The 20,976-nt window shown below is 39.5% G+C and overlaps 1 protein-coding gene across 1 annotated transcript in view; it reads right to left on the bottom strand.

The window, feature by feature from the left end:
- Window positions 1-7,458, bottom strand: part of IPPK (inositol-pentakisphosphate 2-kinase) — a 35,100-nt gene extending 27,642 nt beyond the window's left edge. Inside the window, exon 1 of the mRNA XM_075052747.1 lies at window positions 7,317-7,458. Within this exon, the coding sequence (XP_074908848.1) occupies window positions 7,317-7,397 (81 nt within the window). The 5' untranslated portion in view covers window positions 7,398-7,458. The remainder of the gene's footprint in view (window positions 1-7,316) is intronic.
- Window positions 7,459-20,976: the final 13,518 nt, after the last annotated feature.

Below are 20,976 nucleotides of genomic sequence, written 5' to 3'. Positions count from 1 at the left end.
AGCATTCTCAAAAGTCACTCAAAAAAAGAAATAAACCAGGCATAAAGTGGAGTTCAAATTTCCAAAGTAAGCCACCAGAAGACAGGTCTGCTCCAACACTCTTATTAGCACAATAAGACAACACCTCTGAAAAAAAGTATTCTGGGGGGAAGAGAGTGGTGTTGCTGCTGCTACAGTTAAAGTATCTCTGTCATATTACATTAGAGTATTAGACCTAAGATTTACAGTGTTTCTGTCTCCCATCTCCTTCCACACACATGCTATGTTTTCCTCTCTGCATCTATAGAACCTAAGGCACTAATATGATAAGAAAAGTTTTAATTGCTGCTTTTCTGTTCTTTCTTCTCTCTACATTCAGTCCTGCTACCCAGTGCCACCTTCCCTTTCACTTTATGGAAGATACTACTAAACTGCCCTGCATTCAGAGCATCCTTTCAGTGCAGAAACCTGGTAAAGCCAAGGAAAATGTAAATTTAACTACACTAGTGCAATATGGAATTGAAATCCCAATATGGAATCAAAATTCTACATAGATGTTGACTCAAGCTGTTGACTTTCTTTTGGGTCAAAAAAAGTTTTGCAGCTAATCCACAGAACTGGAAGTGCTTCCAACTTCTAATTCTTCGTTTATAGTAAAAGCTTTGTATATTGTACTCAAGTAGAGTTAGTCCAATTAATTACGACATCTACAATTGCAATTGTACCAGTTTAGCCAAAGAACCAAATACAAACAAATACAAAACGCTCTTCCTTTTCTCCCCAGTGACCATACATGTATATGTAAATATCAGTTAACCAAGGAAACATACAGTTTCATACAGGTGCCACACAGGGTCCTGAATTCCAACTCAGACTGGTGATTGCCTCCTGTTCCTAAAAACTTAATTGTTGTTTACAGCAAGGCAGACATCTCTTCCTTTCTTTTCCACAGATGACACACCCTGATCACATACTTGGCTTTTCAACTGGTTTTTATAGCTGCTTGCTTCAGTAAATTTGGGCAGAAGCTCCTCTACCTGCTTACAATAAATAAATAAATAAAAAAGCAATTACAACTAGGAAAGAAGGAACAAAGCAATATATTATGTTTAGTCATCAATCTGTTTTCTTGTCCTTTTTCTACTAAGTAGGCAAAGGGTGTGCAGGTGTGGGGTTTTTTTGCTAGACAATGTTTAGATATGCGCACCCCCAAAAGAACACAATGCTGGAGAAACCAGGTCAAAGAAATGCCCTATGAACTAGCAAGAAAGAAGAAGAGGTTTTAATGGTCCTTCACATGTAAATTTTGCTTTCTCCAGAAAATTCTACAGAACCAGATGCAAAACTTCTCCCTATATTACATGACATAGCCTTGGTGAATCTTTTGGACACATCCAGAGCATGAAATCCATCAGAAATAAGAATCATCATAGGTTTGGAATTTAAATAGAAGAATCTCCTCAAGGATATAAAAACGTTTAAGTTCAAGTCTTACCAAAACTGTCTTTCCCATTAGTCAAAATAAAATTCAATACATACAAGTTGCATCTTTCCTTTTCTGACAATTTCTTACTGTGAAAGAACCAAGACACCGTAACTTGGGCATATTTTAAATCAGAGCAATATTCAGAGAAGGTCATTGTTAATAAACTGTTGTATTTATACCCACAAGGAACAGCAGCTAGTTTTTCAGTGTTTTTCCCCTACCTGAAGACTCTTTAATACAGGAATCAGCAGTCTGTTCTGGGTTGCCTTGAAATAAAGACATTCATAGATGTTAGTTCACTGTTCCACAGACATTAAGGAAAAAAAAACCAAACAGAACACAACTGAAGAAAAACCAGAAGGCAACTGAACAAAGTTTGCTTTATAGTCAGGGATCTGGAATTTCTCAGGAACAACTTGGAAGTTTTGGGGGCAATACTTTACTTACACTAATTTCAATAGGATAAAACAGACCCAGCCAACTCCACACAGAAAAACAATGGAAGAAGAAACAGGACATGCAGGTTTTTGAACTTGTACAAAATGACATCATCAGAAAAAATGTCTTAAGAAGATTCAACAAGACAGCAATTGATGATCAGCATCACTCCCTTTCTGCCAAGCAAGACCAAATAGGAAAGCTGCAGCTAGCTAGTAATTCTGACCATAAGCTTTTCACTCTTTCAGCAAAACCCCCTGTGTCTAAACATACAATCTTATTAACAGTCCTCTCAAAGTAAGTTTATTATGACAAAATCTTCCAGTAAGAATAATTTGTCATTATTCTTAAAAACAAACAAACCAACCAACCACAGGAAATCTATTTCATATTGCAAAAGCAGTATTAGGAACAATTATCTAGCCTGATTTGACACAAAGCACCCCCTCATTAGCAGAATTATTTCATTTCAAAAACCAACACCAAATCCATCTCCCCCATATGCAGAAAGTGTCTTTCTGCACACACTTTGCAGCCATCATAATGCAGCTGCCAGCAGAAGCAGTTACAAATACAGTGAAATCAAAGACTACTGTTAAAACGCAAGATACCCCTCTCTCCTAGAAGACTTTGCTCTTTACAGTATCCTATGAAGTCAGAACAAGGATCAGGAAGGATGCCTGCGAAAGCAGCACTGTGATATCCTCCATCTTTACCCATATGTCTTGAAGGAAAAAAAAAAAAAAAACAACAAACCACCAAAACAAATCAAAGAGAAGAGACAGATATTATTCACTTACTACAGGCACCAACTTTGGGAATCTTCTGCAAGTTTGATTATCTGACTTGACTCCCTCACCCAATCTCCTTAGCTCTGCTTCATTTACCTTCTCCATCTACCTTCCCTCCCCCTTTTTCTATTTCGTAAGCTTACATATGCTCTTGAGATGGTTAAGCATTTACTAATTAAGTCCCATACCAAAACCCAAGGATATCTGTTACAGATATCTGCAAGTGCTCCAAGACAAGTAGTAGATTATTACTAACAATCAAGGCATCTGAAGATACAAACCACAACCTTTTGCAAGCACACACCAAGGTTCCTCTAGACCATCTCACTGAATAAAAAAAAAAACAAGCTAGGAAAAAAACCTCCTCTTTTCTTGTACCACCTCCCAGTAGACACCCTGAAACACAAGCTTAATGTTCAACCATATATTAAAATTAAGCATTTGGTTACCATAATATCCCAACATGCGAAAAATAAAAATGAGTGGAAATCAACTGCAGTGATGCACATGAGGAATGTACATACTTTATTTCATAAAGCAAAAACTGGGGATTGCAAGCATATGTTTCAACAGTGAAAGGAACTAGAAGTCATTATTTCTAGAGCTGCTTACACTACTTCTACAAACATCTCCTGAAGCCTTTTGAAATGAAGTGTTAAGTGTCTCTCTCAGAGCAAACAACTGATTAAAACGCAGAACTACAAATGAGGATTTCCAGCTCACTTCTGAAAAACTAGGTATCTCCACCTTAAAAAGAGTCAACAGCTTACAAGAAGATAACTGTTCTACAGCAGTTCCTCTGAACCCTCTCTGCTGCTCAAAAGCAGAGAGGAGGATGGAATGCACGGTTTAGCCCTCTTTTTAAATCAGAAGCCAAATCTGCTGTGGAAGAAGCAACAATCCAGTAAAAATGCAGGGAATAAGAAGCATCCTTTCTAAACCGTCTGGCTGTCTATGATGGTGCTTGGTTGGGGTTTTGTAGAGCTGTATCTGTACTGCAGGACTTTATGCACCTCTGAGACAGCAACTAGAACAAGTAACCAGACAATTCACTGTATAGCGCGAAGGGTGGCAAATAAGTTATTTGAAGAGGATGCTACGATTCAACCAAATACTCAAAATTGCAACCAATGGACAAGGATCATACAGACACTGCCTGAATGAACTTGCAGGTTTTGTGTACTTCAGAGTTATCTTTCTGAACGTCTCAAGCACTGTCTTCATGAACCAAACGGAGTTGCCAGTTGTACTTCTCACTAAAATCATGAGGTAGAAAAGCTGTCTTTGTTCGTTTTCTACTAGAAGCATTTCAGCAGGCTGCAAGACTATACAAAGGCTTTTTTACCACAACTCGGTTTTAACTTAATCACAGCTGCAATAAAAACCAACAGGAAAAACTTTATCAACAAAGAAATTTGTACCATAATACTGTACATCTCTTAGAATTTTAGATTCATCAGAAGTGAAATTTTAAAAATCCACGAAAGCGGAAGTTTGAGTACGCATCAAGCAAGCAAGCATGCAGCTCCAGAGATAACAATGGTAACTGGAAATGCTCGGCAGGCATTCCATCTTCATTCACCAGATCACTGTCTAAATGCTGGAGAACTAATTAAAGTAACTGTAAAACTATCACTGTAAGAAGAGACGTGCTGACTAGACCGTGCCCTAAGTCCTCTCTTCTTAACTGCATGAATAAGAAAGAGAGATGCACTTGCAGTGATTCCAGCCACTCATCTCAGTATGGCATTCCATAGGCTGTAGGAGCACAGGCACACAGGGAGACTCTGGTCACTGTTGCATTCTGCAGCATTAATAACCAGTAAGAGGAAAGAGCACATCGAGCAGTACTTTACACCACTTTCACCGCAACAACAGAGCGTGTTCCACAGAATGCCAATGTCTGACTGTCAGACAAACCTTTGTCTACATGCCACCATTCAAAGGCACTGGAAAACACGGCTGCATGTTGCCTGTGTCTAGGACTTATCAGCTCATCACTAGCAGAGCTATTTGTTGGGCATGTGACTCTTCTATGACCAAATTTTTAATTTTGGTACTGTACTAACTCTGGATTAACAATGCGTTACATTCATGTCTTAAGGGAAGGATACAGGGAATGGAGCAAACCAAAGAAATAAGCGTAGCCTTAAACACACAAGAGCATCATGAACTGACGATGCACGCCTTGTTCCCCTTGCTCTTGACCCCAATCCAGTCACACTCTACACACCCAAGAACAAGGGCATCCATCTGGGCTGCCTGCTCAGCCCAGCCCAAACACCCTGTGTCCTTGATACACGCCCTTGCCCAGTACCTGTTATCAGTGCTTCGGAGAGTGGTCCAGAGGGCAGGAGTTGAAACAAAACACCATGGATCTTACTTCATAAAAAGCAAAGAAGCTTCTGCCCTCTTCTCCAGGAGGACAGGGATTAATTTTTCTGTTGCCATTTTGCTTTTTTAAACTTCTCAGATCTTCCAGAAGCAGCAAGGAAGAGAGGCTCAGACCTACAGGGGTAGGGACCAGCTTCCTCCCCATGTTCCAAAATACAACTGCACTCAAAAGGGAGAACATGGAAACAACAAGCACACACACAGTTCCACCCTGGCCTCTCACTGACAACCCCGGCACTTATATCTGAGCATCCATTCACATCTCCCTTGCCACAACCAAATCGCTATCCCTCCCACTAGCATTTGTACACAAAAAACATGAACTGAAGAGATACAGAATGAAGCAAGGACAGTTAAAATGAAATTCACTGTCTTAATTATGATGCTGTTCTGTTCACACAAACCTGAGAATGACTTGACATCAGATTACAAGAATGATGATTAATCATGCAAGTATGTCCTGTTTGTAAGAGCCACAAAGTAACAATTAGCATCTAAACAGTATTTTATATGCTCCAATTTTACAAGAGTTCGCCATCAGCAGACACAAAGCTCTAAGACATAAGTTTTACTGATTCAAAATTGTCTATAAAGGAAAAAATCATATCTATTTCACATTCATGCTATCTTAAAGTTTTAGCATCTTGTTAAAAAGAGAACTGACACACTCAGCAACTGCTCCAAGCCTCTGGCAGACTTCCTCACTTTCCCAACTACATCACTATTAATCTATTAACGTGTTCTGACCCCTAACATCCAGTGACTAAGTATTTCTTAAACTACCTTTTTCAAAGCTAAAATTTGGACAAGAAACAAAAACATGCGCATTCTCATAACAAAAATATCTTTTAAAAAATATTTTATACAAAGAAAGAGAAGGAAGAAACATGAGCAACAGAAGTGCCCCTCCTAAAGTTTGCAGAGCACCATCAGATTTCCAGCATTTTCTCAGACTTGGTATTTGTTAATATTTTTTACACCTAGTTTATGCTTATAATCCAGAAAACAGACATCAAAGAATCCAGTATTTTCAGTCATTCGTTCAGACGTTATTAAAAAAACATGGTTCTCAGGATTCAACTCTTATTGTAGATTTATTTTTTTTCCCAACACAAAGCCTATGTTTTATCATTTTGGCTTTAATGGGTTTAGATCTACTAAGTATCAAGAACATTCTGTGACAAATCCGTACCAGAATTTAAACTGAAATACAAATAAATTTTTAAGGCAAAAAATAGCCACAAGGAGTTTTTAGAAAAAGAATAAACTCTTTCAAGGGACACATATCCCAATATATTAAGTAAATAATACACATACAAGCGGGGCAAGAACATAGTGACAGCAGTCAAAGGAACACGTGCTTTTTAAACTGACATAGAATTCGCTTGACTGGATTTAGCTTCATTTAATTGTGACCGCTCACCAAAATGCTGAATCCGTTTCATTATTTTTTTTTGTTAATTTAAACCAAACGCAAACAAACCCAACTCAAGCCAACCAAAGAACCCCCAAAAGGTAAATCCAAGCAGAGAGATGAAATGACCGGCCCATTCACACAGAAGGTCTACAGCCAAGCCCGAAACCCAAATTATATTCTGGAGTCCCAATTCAGCACTGCAGCAAGCGTCCAAACTCTCGTATAGGAGAAGAGTCAGCGACAAAAGGAAAAACATTCCTTCCCCGGATTTCTTTCTTCTGTCACGCTTGCACGGACACGGGCGTTATGACAGAAAAGGGAAATTTTTAGTACTTTTCCTCACAACTCCCGTTCCCGGACGACAGCTGTCTAGTCATCAGCTGCTCTCCCTTCCACTACCCCTCCGAGCCGTAGGGGAGAACCGAGGAAAGCGCCTCCCGCTCTCCCCCACCGGACGGGCCCCATGTCCCCTCACGCTCCCCTCAGCGCTCAAACACCCGCCGCCCGGAACGGAGAAACTACTTCGGCAGAGGACGGAGGGGAGGGAGGCCGGCGGGGCCGGGCGGCCGCTCCCGCCGAGGGAGAGGCCCGGGCACCTGGCGGCAGGCGCTCGCCCGGGAAGGCGAGGCGAGGCGAGGCCAGGCCCGGCCCGCGGCCTGTGGAGACCCCGGCGCGGCCGCGGCCCTGAGGGAAGGCGGCGGCGCCCCCCCCTCACGCGGGCCCGGCGGGGCGGGGGAGGGGAGGGAGGGAGGGAGGGAGGGGCGCCCGCGCGCCGCCGGCCGTTACCCGCCGCAGCCCCCCCCACACACACCTGGCAGTGGGAGACGACGAGGCTCTGGTTGCCTTCCCCGTGGTACTTCCATTCATTCTCATCCATCTTCTCCACTTCCATGCCCGGCCCGGGCCGCCGCCGCGCCCCGTGGGGACGGTGCCTGCCGCCGGCCCGCCGCGCTCACGCCTCCACCATCGCGGCTGCGCGCCGCCCCGCCGCAGGAAGTCCCGCCCTCCGCCCGACAGGCGGGGGCGCGCCGGGCCGGGCCGCCATCTTGGTGGCGGGCAGCTCCGCCCGCCGCCGTCGTGGAGCGGGGCGGGAGCGAACGGCGGCGGGCGCGGGAGGCCCAGCGGGACGGCCCGCGGCTCCGGTTCGCTTACTTCACCCTCGGCCGGCGGCGGAGCCCCGGGAGAGCCCTTTCAGGCGCTTCCCCCCCCCCTTCCACAGCGAGAGCGGCCGGCCCCGGCCCCGCGGCCTTCCCGCACCGCTCCAGCCGCTGCCCGGCGCCCGCCGTGCCAGCTCCTCGGGGCCGGTTTTTAGAGGCCGCTGAGAGGAACCGGGGGCTGGGGGTGGGAGAAAAGCATCTTCCTGCAGAAACGACGACCCAGACCCCAAGTGCTTTTTATGCGCCCTTGTGTTGGTTGCCCAGATAACGTACGCGGATACCGCACTGTAGAAACTGAGTTTGCACCTGCAACAGAGGTTATTCAGACGATCAAACACACACACAAAAAAAAAAAAAAAAGCCTGGAGTTTTAGCTTTGGGGTTGTGTTTCCTGCTAAGGCTGTTTTTAAGGTTGCAGACTTTTTATATACAAAAGAGTAGCTCTTGCAGTCTGTGTGTCTCTGAATAACTCCCTCTGCTTCGACACCAGGTTTTTCAAAGTGTATGTAACAGTCATTAAAAATTTATTAAAATATTAAGCTGTTTTCCTTACCATTACCAACACAGTTCAATATAGTTTCACAGGCCACCTCAACACACATCCCTCTATATATGAATATACACATCTATAATGTGCAGTAAATTGAAGACAAACTATCTAAATTATCAAAATTCCCCATCACAAATACAGGATTAAATTCTAGATCACTTAGTCAATTTTATCACTGAGTTTTGACTACAAACAGCAAAACTTATCCTTGAATTACCATTTCAAAATCATCTCTACGGGCTCTCTGAAATTCCCTCTTCTTCCTCACAAGGCACTCCTTGACAGTAGCCAAACTGACACATCAGAAGGTGACTAACTTTTGCAAGTTTTCCTCTGTATAACCAACATTTGTTTAATTTGGATAGTAGCCAAATTTGACTCTGTGTTACAGTCTTTTAATAAAGTCAAAGCAAAGAAAATCATATGACATTAAGAATAAGCTAGTAAAATACTGACACATAAGGCTCTCAAACAGATTTGCAACTAAAAATTAGAAAATAGCCATCCTGTCTCTTTACATGAAGAAGACAGACAACAATAAATTAACTAATACAAAGTTTCTTCCTGCCCTGTCTTCTGTCATCCCACGTCTGTAGTTTTTGCTTCTTTTTAAATGGCATTTAAACTACGGCACTGACTTCACAGCTTTAATTTAGTCAGCCCAGCTCCCCGGGTCATGCCTGCTGTACAGATCATTACTCTGCCAAAACCCACCAAAACATGATTGCCCCCCCAAATTCAGCTCTAAACCTTTGCTATGTCCTTTTCCCAGGCATGCCCCAGAGCTATCAACACTGGACTCTCACATATGCCATCTTTTACAACTTGTAAGTTTAGCAGGGAATGAGAATGAAATGGTAAAAACAGTTCACTTATTCACTTGGAGAAGGGGGAGGGGAAAAAAATATCAGGCAAGTATTTCTTGTTAATATTCTGATGGCTATAAGAAGTTCATTAAATCCAGATCTGAGGAAAAAAATTAGCATTACTTGAGACTCAAGATAAAATTGGGTGCCAATAATACAAAGGTCTATTTTTGTGATAATAGCTACATCTTAGTTCTCCAGGTTCATAAAATGAAAGGCTTCTATAAAAGACAGGATATTTTGTTCTTCATGAAAAGAGTAAGCATGACTCAAAAGATCCTATCCTGGGCCCTAGAAATGGCTGCCCAGAGAAATGAGGTTTAAAAATCACAAATTCAAGACAATGAGTCCAAGAATATTGAATGGACATGATAATTGTGCTACAATATACTATCACTATTTTTTTTTAAACTACTGCACCATTTTCAGTTTTCTAAAGATGCAATTATCATGTTTAAACAAGACTGACAAGTTTATATTTTTATTATACTCAGACCATCAAAAATGGAGTATACTTACATAACTCACACCTCATTAAAATTTTAAAGCTTTGCTTTTTTTCCTGTTATCAGGATGGTAACACTGCTCCATGCCACAGTTTTTTCTTGAATCCATGGTTTATCTATGTAATTTCATACACATACTAGAAATGCAGGAAATCTCACGCTCCAACTGTCATTTCACCATCTCGGACTGACTGAGAAACACTGACCCAACAAAGAAAAAAGATTAGAATAGGACTGGAGTGTGCCATTCAATGGGGGTTTTTTTGTTTTGTTTTTAGAAAGCACATGTGGTACTTCAAACCACAATAAAATATTTTAGAAACTAAGTCAATGGCTTCAGGAATAGGACTGTAAGTAGCAAGAAAGGTGACTTAAGGTCAAAGAAGATAAAGCCACATGTATGTTGTTAACAGACAAGAGCTTGCACAAACTTACCCAGCCATCAATAACCACAGATGTGAATAAACAGACATTAAAACTACTAAGAGGTTTAATTGCTACATACAGTCTGAGGGAGGAAATGAAATTACAGACACAGCATAAATAACAGCAACTCTGTATAGTATATATAACTCCAAAGAAGTGCCAAGACAGACAATATATATAATTTTTTTTTTTCTTTACACATAGACAAGATAATTAAATACTGTTTTCCATGCACAGGAGTCCTGAACATTTACTGAGAAAAAATACCAGTAATTAACAGGGCAGGGGGGGTTTACAACCCCAAAACCAACCAAACAAAAACCTGTGTTGTGGTGAATTTGGGGGACCGGTGAGAGAAAGTATATGGAAAAGAAGATCTAGTTAGAAACTGTGAAAGGTCTTTAAAGCAGAACACTATGGTGAAATCCTAGTAGCTTTGACAGGGTATTAAAGCAGAATGGAACAAGACCAACCCATCTAAGCACTTCCTTAAAGCCTGTTCTTACAGCTTTTAATCCTGTGGGCAAGGGAGGAAAGATGAAGGGATAAAGAGCTTTTAGGTCTTGCCTTGTATTAAGTGACATACCAGCAACTGGGAAACAAAACGCTCTTTGCATAAAGAGGTGAAAGCAAACTACCAGAGCAGACTTGGTAGCCTGGTCAGAAGTCACGCAGAAGCAGTATTTTTGCTGCTTTCAGAACAGGCTAACACTTCTTATTGCAGATGCTTTACTGTTAATGTTATACTCTTTGCTCATCATCAAAAACCCTCTTGCAACATGTAACTGCACCTGGGAAAACACCTTATTGTCTAATATCACAAACATATCCTAACCTTGTGTTTAGTCCTTGGACCTGTTAATAGTTAAAGGAGAGCACATCTTAAACTTTTTTGACACAAGCCCTTTGTGACCATCTTTAAACAGGGAAGAGAACATGCATACTAATCTGTTTTTCAGCTAAACTGCCATCATTTGACAACGCACTTCTGCGGAAAAAACCTTGAAGCCTTCCCCGTTAAAACTTAGTTCACCGAGTACAAGGTCTCTAGACAATAAATTACAAGTTGACGTAAAACAATCACATGTTACATTTCAGCTTATACCCAGAAGCGCCAGACTGCTTGACAATATCTGGGGATGGTACAGAAGGACTGAGCAGCAGTTTCTTTCGTACACTTACTGATAAATTCAGGGCCCCGCATGCATCGACAGGCTGTAATAGCTCTGACCAGCCTCCATCCATCTTCCTCCGTAACCCTCCTCTGCAAGCTCTCCCCAGCCCCCCAGAAGTTTAGGTGCAGCTCTGATAGAGCGCAGCTGTGTGGCCTTGGACCTGGTGGATGAGCCTGACGAGGTACAGCTGCAAGAAGCCACCCTGAGACCTCTGCAGCTGGCTCAAGGTGCCGGCCCTTGCCGCAGCTCCGCTATAGCAGTCAGGGAGCGAGCCAGAGTGGCTGCTCTGCAAAGGAAGGTCAGCCAGGAGCCGGGGGGGGCGCAGCAAGGCACCCCAGCAAGGCACAGCATTAAGGGGTGCAGTCCTACAGTACCTGAGGAAGAAGAGCAGAGCAGGGCTGGTGACAGCGACCAGGGATGGCCCTGGCTGGTGACTGCCGGCCATCTGGAGCGATGAGGCAATCCAAGGTCAAGCGAGGGAGTTAAGCCACCAATGCAAGGTACGAGGCCAGGCACAAGTGTACCTACAACCAAACCCGTCGTGTCTCTTCCCTCCTGCAGGCTGTCCCTCTTCTACCTTTCCAAACAATCGGTCATCACCTTTATTGCTGTCACCTGTCTTACACACAGGCTTCCTTACTTGCCAAGGGATCCTATGTGTAAGTATTTTTCATATCCCTGGGTGGTCTGTTAGCCTCACATTCCCTCAGGATACTGGTCTAAAGTTAACATAATCTCCAAACAAATCGTTTGGTTTTGCCGAAGTTAAATAATGACTCTCTCATTATTCCATTATCTTGATTGCAGAAAATATTTTAACAAACATGGGTCACTCAGGTTACTTAAATTACCTTGGCTTCACAATTCCATACTTCCTTTAGACAAGACTGATCTCGTTCATTTTCAAAGGGCTGATTAGTTCCAGTTCCCATTCAAATCAGAAGGCTCTGCATTGACTTAACACTTCTAAAAGTCAGGCCACTATTTCAATCTCTGTGCTCAGATGGGAGACCTTAGATGCACAGGAAGAGGTTAAAAGTTGATGGAAACAAACAAAAAGAAAAACTTAGAATGGGAATGAGCATACAGATGGCAGTTATAAAGATGCACTTAAAAAGTGGTAGAAAGGAAAACAGAAGAAAATAAAACAAGAAACATGCAGAATATCAAAGGCCATAAGCCTGAGCCGTTACTTTTGCATGCAAATTGTTTCAGAGATTAGTCCTAGAATGTAATTTATTATGATGTGAAAATCATTCCATGACTAACTCTTTATCAAGGGTATGACACTATGAAACGCAACTGAGTAAAGAGGCTTTACAGGAGACTCTTCAGGAGACTAGATCCACATTGATTCAAAGGAAAAAAAATGCCATTTCAGGAATAAACTGTATTACCCACCAAAATCTGACTCACTAGAAGTTGCTCACAGCAATTATTCAAAAAAGGAACACAGCCTAACCAGTATTTATCTGTACTTCACGTAGCTATACGAGCTATACATATATTAACCTTCTTGGGCAACTCAAAATCCCCCAGAGGTGTAAAAATGATTTATTAGAAGATCCTTGTATAAGGATCACTCTGTGGTCATTCAAAGTAAAAGGAGAAACATATGGATCTTATCCTCTAAGCTTTTAGCCTTCCCCCAAATGTATTCCTTCCAGTTCATGAACATTTCCCAAGGGCCCTTTGGAGTTTTGAGAAGATTCTGAATTTCCTGGTCACTTTTATTCCCCACCACCTCTATCTCCCACCTCCCCTCCCCTCATCTGCCTACAAGCATCATTTTACCACATTGGGCTTTTTCTGCAGGGGATACTTTGCAAGATTGACAACACCATGTTTCAGTTGAATGCCAAGTAATCCTGCTTATGCATTATCACTTGACAGAAACAAGAGATCATTAGAACACAATAACAGAGCAGAGAGCTAACTGAAAAAAACCCACACATATATAGATTGATTATCAGAAATTTTCTCTTACTAACAGTAGATTTTAGAAGTGATGCTTTACTTAATGAGATATATTTTCCTTTCTGCTGAAGTATTCTTGCTATATCGTATTCCAGAAGGACAGTACGGTGTAGCTTTGTTATTTTTTTGTTACCTGTGTATGTAGATAAGCTTTACAATATGTTGAGGGTACTCACAAGATCTTCAAAAGATAGCCATGTCCAGGTACATACTAGGAGTAAAGTGAAATGACAGCAAACTTTCACAAGCATCATACTGTTCTTTTAGACCATCAAGCATGATATAAAGTTAATTGTCCTTTCCTGCTATCAAATTTTCAGGCTCACTCCTTTGTATTACTGCCAACTTAAAATGACCATTTGATTTCACAGACATTTTGACTCTAGCAGAAATGAAGAACTAGAATCTTTGGTTCTAACAAATATTTACCTTTACCAAAAGGTTACCTTTACCAAAAGCAACCATTCTTCTGCCACCAATTTCCTACAGCAATCATTCCAAACATGACATCTAATGTAAAAGAAGTGTTACAGACAAGTTATTTAAATTAAAACAAATACACAGGAACCCTTTTATATGAATGAGGAGTTTAGATAATATGTGAGAGAGAGAATATTGACCTACTGATTTATTTGGTTTTATATGTAGAGGTCCACAAAGGCGTTACACAAAAATATTAAAAATAGTCCCTCTTCCAAAAAGTGTAAACAAAGGTGAAAACAATAGCTCCATAAATAAAGCATGAAGGTAAAAAAAAAATTTCCCCAAGACTGTTAATCGCTAAAAAGCAAGCTCAGCTTCATCTTCTCATAAAAGGGGCAACTATCTTTAGATTTTGCATACGAGTTTTTCAGTTCCTCCATTTTTCTGCAACACAGGGAAATGTTTGTCAGAACACAGGATTATAGCCTGTAAATGGTAGCTCTTTACATATAGTGAACACTATCTCTTTAGGTGATAGGCTTCCCATTCCTCTGAAACAGGGAAAACATTCAACAATTACTGAAAAATGTTGGTGGGACAAGGTAAGAGCCATCACTGATGTGACACACACAGGAAAGAAGAATACTGGAAAACCCAGAGAACAGTTTGATTACAACCACAAGAAATCAGATATGAAAACAGCACTATACAAATTGGGGGGGGGGGGGGGAATAGAGGGAAAGATAAGAGAAACTCAATGAATTTCAAACAAAAAAGATAGTCAAATGCCACTTAGAGACTTGAGCATATACTTCTGGAAAATAGGCTAAAAATTGGAAACTAAGCATGAAACAGGAGACAACTGTATATAAATGAAAAAGACTGGGGAAAACACAAAGGATATATTTTAGGCCTACTAATTCACTGGTAGTTTTAAGTAAGAATAAAACTAGCTGTAGATACAGGTGTAAAGCTTAGATGCTGTTGCTGAAAATGGAACTCCAGCTTTAATTTTTTTTCTTAGGCATCTGAAGCAGTGGGAATAATATGCAGTTCACCACAGCAACATGTCAAATAATTAGTTTATAGACAATGAACCACACCAGGAGATAAGTTACTAGAAGAACAATAAGCCAGCACTACTATGCCAAAAAATCCAATCTTCAGAAATACTGAAGTAATCGCCAAAGTAAACAACTGCTGTAAAAAAATGCAAAATATTCTAAAACATATTAGCAGAAGGTATAGGAAAAAATGTATATGGCTTTTTAGGATCCTGTCTGATATGCTGAATATGTTGCAGGTAACATTTTACAAAAGCATAATTGTTTGCCCCCCCAACTTAGTTAACAAAGCTGATGCCAGATCTTAATATTCTCAACTATGGATCCTTGTGAAGTGACACTGGAACAGATAATTCTCTTTGCTAAAGTAAATTCCAGGTCATTTACAATACTATCGCCACCAAGAACAGAATACAAAACATACATTGCAGTATAGTGTTACACTCACCAATCTGGTATGAAAACAAAAGAGCTGTAATAAGGGTGGAAAGCAATTACACATAAAAGGTCTGGATTCATCTTCCCTTTTTAAGCCAGTGCTGGTTAGTATTCCAATTCTTACGTTTGTTGTCAAGACATGGTGCCAATAAACAAGCATTATTCTCTTTTCATTTCAAGTTGATGCAGAGGTTTAGCCAATTAATGAGAAAAGGTTACGTGGAGGACAGAGAAACCACTGAAAGGTAAGAAGGCAGGGAGGAGAGGGCAACAAGAAGTTGTATTGTATATGCTTTTCTTCTGATTTCTAGTTACGTAAACCGAGATAGATATACAGCCTACTCTGGATCACAGCTAAAAAGAAGCCCTTTAACTTCAGCAAACTTTTGCTGCCCAACTTACTTCTGTTTTCATCATACAGTGTTCAATGTTCAGTGTTTTAGAACACATTTAGAATCAATGCTAAAGACTTATGGAAAAAAAGACAAATATCTGTTTATTTTAGAAACTACACACAGCTTTCCCTGAATATACCATCAAGACATATGGCGCACACATACAGTTGTGACACTCTCAACACAAACAAACAAATTATTTTCTTTTCTGATGAAGTGACTCACAGACAGAACAGCTAAGGTTTCAGCTATTAAATCTTCATTTGATACTTCAGGAACTAAAAGGAGCTCCATGAAGCTAATACACAGGACTCACAGTTAAACAGTGCAAGTGCTTGACATGTTCATCTAGGCTGAGCCAAAAGGCTTTTAATGTTAAACAAGGGAGTAATTCTACTGACTTCTATAGAAGCAACGACTTTCTCTTAAGATGTGTAGCACTGAGTCATTGAAAAAAAAAATAAAAATCTGAAGACTGTCAAAGATATTAACTAAACATAATTTAGTGAAAAGACTAATGATAAAATCAAGTGTTCCATAAATACTGCAGTTCATGATTCTGAATTAATTTTGTTCAGCAAAACCTTCATCCATCAAAATACCTAATTCCACATTAAATGTTCAGCACTACTACTAAATTCAAGTATGTATTTAATTACTCGACTGATGTCTTAGCATGCATACTTCAACCACTTGAAAAAATAGCTCACATTCCATATCAAAACGTTCAATGCCTTCGGTTTCAGTATCAGCCCACCACACTGTGGAGCAAAAAGAACAAGACGACCCTCTCCCAACACACTTGTACATCCTTCTCCTCCCCCAGAGGAAAAACCCTTTGACAAAACCCTTGTATCATCCTTTAACATGCACTCAAGTGAGATATGCATGTGATGATCTCTGGTATATCCAGAAAAAAATCCAGCATACTTCCCAGAAGAAAGGATTTGTATGAGTAACATGTTATTTTGAGCACTAAATAAAATGTTATCTCATCATACACATTAGAAGAATCCTGTTTTCATTTATACTTCTGGAACCTTAGAAATACATTATCTTCGTAACAACACATGATAATCCAAATTCACACAGTAAGAGAGGGCAAGTCAAAGGGGTCAGCTTTTGTTGTAATCCATTCCAAAAATATATAAAAGCATAAACTACTATAGTTTATAGTCTTTTGCATCCCTCCTACATATGCCTTTATGCAAATCTAACCCTCAGGTTGCACGTTTGCAACAAACATTCACATAACACTGTTTTGATGCTAATGATGCTGTATAAATAATATGTAGTGGACCAGTGCAAAGTGTCAATTCCATATTCATATCATACATATGTACAGTTACTAAAATAGAATTGCATATAAAGATGTTGTGCACTAGGAATACTCATTAGTATTTTACTCACCTAGAAGCAGCATGCAAAATAAAGCTTAGGCCTTGCAAATAACGTCATTTCTAAATATTTGTGAATATTCATAAAAAATTATAAATAACAGGCAAGTTCTTTTCCTCCTCAGAGCCCCAGTGGAAGAAAGCAAGTTCTATGACGGCACTCAGTGCAAAATGAAGTAAGTTTAGTAGTTTGATGATACAATGACCTTGCTTCTGTGAAGCATTCTCTTCTGACTACCTTGACCTACTGGAACAACTGGGGTTCAGTGTTCAGACAGTTTAAGAAGTACTTTCTGGTACAACCTACCTTTTTCCTCAGTTTTCTTTCGTGTTTGTTCATTCTTCATTCACGTAGCAGACAATCCTGGGAATGGTACACAGAAGCAACATCAGTCATCTGAGGCCAAAGTCACTAATGTCAGCTGTGTAAGATGATCAATTTAACGACAGTTTGCATGACTGGGCTCTACACTGCGTCGTCACAAACATCATACTGCAGTCACGAAAATTCTATAGTAAAAATTGCTTTATAAAGTTGATTGTACTTGCTACTACTGAACAACAAATAAAGTTTATAAGAGTTTATGCTCTAGGAAGTTCATATTCAAAGCTGCTGCATCACAGTATCCACAAAAACTGTATTTGTACTTTTATACATGCCTTTTTCTTTTAAAAACCTGTTCTGTTTCAAAGATGAACTTTCATACTTGGCGTATCTCCAGGATTACAAACTTATTTTTCCAAGCTGGGTGTTTATTTAGAGCAAGAGGTTCACTTGAAACATTGTAGAACCATTTTTGTGATACAATTTTTCCTCTTCCTACTAAAGTGCAACATAATTATTTTATCAGGAGAGATATTTGCAACTCTGTCTTTCAGTGACTCAAGACTGATTTGCTGTTTAATGTAACTGAACAGATGTTTATCTTCTTTTACAGTTTTTCTTTCTTTGGATTTTTAAGAACCACTGGGGAGAATAACTGATACTACATAGCTGCTTCTGCTAATAAGGCTATACAAATGTTACCATCAATAATCTGGGGGCCAATAGTTCAAAATAATGGTAAAACCAAGTTTGTCACAAATCACAATTTAATTTGCATTCTCATTGCTTCCTGTCACTTTTTAGAGATCTATTAGTCATACTGATTGCAAATGAGGGGCAGCTGAATCTCACAGTGCAAAGTGTCTCCCCCAAGCAGATGAAAGATCCTTTCATGCAATTCCATTTCAATTAAAATATATTGCCCCCCTGAGAAGTTACCCAAATTGCAAGCTAAAATCAGCAGTTTACTTCTCAATGAAAATTCTACATAGCCTTATAATGGAATGCAAAATATCCCTTGTTATTACTGGAATAAATTCAGTCCCCAGCAAGAAAACAATGAAAATAGATGGGCCTATGACTTTTACAGCATAAAAACTATCAAGAGTGATTCTGGCACCACAAGAAAAAATAATTAATAAAAACTAAGTGTGGTGACAGTAAAAAGTATCAACCTTACTACTCAAGAACCAGAATGCCTCTATTAACCCCACAATACAAGTCTTCCCACTCTGCCACAGCAGTATGCATCAGCCTGGAGGAATCGCACAAAGCCAAACTGATGACTGTTGTGATGCTACACTGACAGAACACGAGGCAGAAATTAAGATGAGATTAAAGTTCTGAGTCATACGCCTTACCATACCAGTAAGGGGTGGGGAGAAACAGAAAAAAGCCAACATACATGGATTACTGTGAAATAAAAAATCTGAAGGAAGCCAAAGATGTGAAAGGAAAACCCATGGTTAAAATAGCTAAGAAAAACAGCTATACAAAGGCGATGACCTTTTAAGATATACATCAGCACATTAATGGAATTCTAATACTGAAAAGATGAAGAGGGCAAAATTGCTAAAGTGAGGCAAGAAGCTGTAAACATTCAATAAATATTGCCTATCTGTGTTTGATAATGCAGATAATGTTACACTACATGAGGATAATGAAATACTTCCAATATACTTATGACAAACAGATAACATCAAGATAGTTATTTTTAGGATTTCATAAGGAAAAACATAACCACAAGGTCTAGAAAAATGCCCAAGAGAACTGCCTTAGGATATCAGCGGGATCCCAATGTCTATTTCCGATATATGTGGGAATAACTAGAAAATTTCTCCAGAATAGGTGTCCCCATATAACAACTAAAAATTGCAGGAGAGTTAGAACACTTTTAATCATGGATTAAACATAAAAGGGAGGTTAATGAATGAAGTATTAATTCACTTCATAATAAGAAATAATTAAAAGGAGAACAATATCATTAATGCTAATCAACATGGTTTTATAGAAAAGCTATCCTGTTAAACAAACCTGGGGTTTGTCTTTTGTGTGAGTAATTGCAGTAACAGTAACTATTTCAGCTTTTATAAGGCACTTCACCTGAAACGTGGCATTCTAGACAAAATAAAAATAACACAGGGAAGAACACATTATGTGAATTAAAAATAAGTGAAAGGCCTCATATTTAGCAATTATGTCAGCACTAGATCTGAAGTAATTTTAAATTGTTCTCAGTGAAGTAAAAATCACAGTACCATCAGTGCTGGTAGAATGACAAATAATGGTTGCAACGGCGTGATCCAGATCAGTTGGTTCATTGCACTTATTTCTTGAGAACACATTCTCATGCACATATTAAAAAACAGAATGAGTGTTTGCAGAAAGCATGTATGTAAAAACCAGATAAGAGAAAGTTATTTATGCTCAAACTTAAAAAGCTTCATCTTTTTAATCTTTTAAATAAAAAACAGACTTAATTTGATTGGAGTATAAAGTGCATACAAGAGGCCATACTAAAAGGCCTTTTATCTTGAGAATAAAGAAATAAGGACACCAATGTTTAGAAACTAAACTTAAAAAACATACCAAATTTCATATTTGAACTTACCTAATGCTAAAGGTAATAGAATCTGAAACAAATACAGACAATACACTTATCTCTTGAAGTTTTCAGATTAAAACTATACCCCTCTGTTTTCTTACGTGCAAATAATGAGACAAGGGTGTGATGCATAGGAATTGTAGTACATAAGTGGTCAGGCTATATAAACTAATGGGATCTTCTGTCTCATTTGGATTTTACAACTCAAGACAAATGTTATTCCACTGTCTTCTCAGCAAGGCAACATTTTAGAGAAACGGGTAAATGTATGGGTTTTTTCCTCTATAAATGTTTCTTCCTTCAGCTTTACTTATCCAAGAGTTAATCCATCCTCACACAAACAGGCATGAGAACAAACAAATATACCCTTCCTCCATATATTTTTACTCCTTGAAGGAGGTGAGCATGCAGCAATTCTTTCTATAGAATCCAAACCATTCTGTTCTAAATCATGACTCATCGGATATGGTCAGTCTTGTGTGACAAGTATGTATTTTTGATATGTTAAGATTTTGGCTTGTTTGCTGCAATAGCAGAATGCAAAACTTATCACCCTTTAGGGAAAACACAAAGTTAATTTTATTTACCTCCTCCAAATAACAGCCTCCCTGGCTTACTACCAAGAGCTCTATTCCCTCAGACCAGCCTTTGTGCTGTTAGCAGGTCTTCAACATTTTTTTTAAAGCATTGGAATGTAGTTCTAGATGTCACAGATATTACAGTGTATTTACTTGCAGCTGAAGTATTTTATTTGCTTCAGTGTGTTTTCTTCAAGCTCCACAGTCTCTTCCACCTGCTTGTCTGCAGAATAACTTCAGCTCCATGCCTATGGCTTAGGTATATGAAATTGAACTTGAATTACACTAGCAAAAATGTCCCGTTCAATGATAAATATCAAACTTGCAGATAATATAAGATACTTGAGACGTATTATATAACGTATGAAATATCCAATTGAATGTGGTACAATTAATAAGTAAGAAGCAACAGAATTCACCATGGCTGGGATTAATCCAGGCTCCTCTCTTACACTGAGAGACACCAAGCAAGAGAAGAACATCTGAAAACCTGCTGTACCCTACTTCATGTCAAACCACACCCAGTAGCTGGAAATCATAGCCTGGGTCCCAAGTCATCTTTAATTCCACCTCAAATGTTTACTGCTAT

This window comes from Buteo buteo, chromosome 21 (assembly GCF_964188355.1).
Source record: "Buteo buteo chromosome 21, bButBut1.hap1.1, whole genome shotgun sequence".
Lineage (NCBI taxonomy): Eukaryota > Metazoa > Chordata > Aves > Accipitriformes > Accipitridae > Buteo > Buteo buteo.
This window is presented reverse-complemented; position numbering and strand designations above follow the sequence as displayed.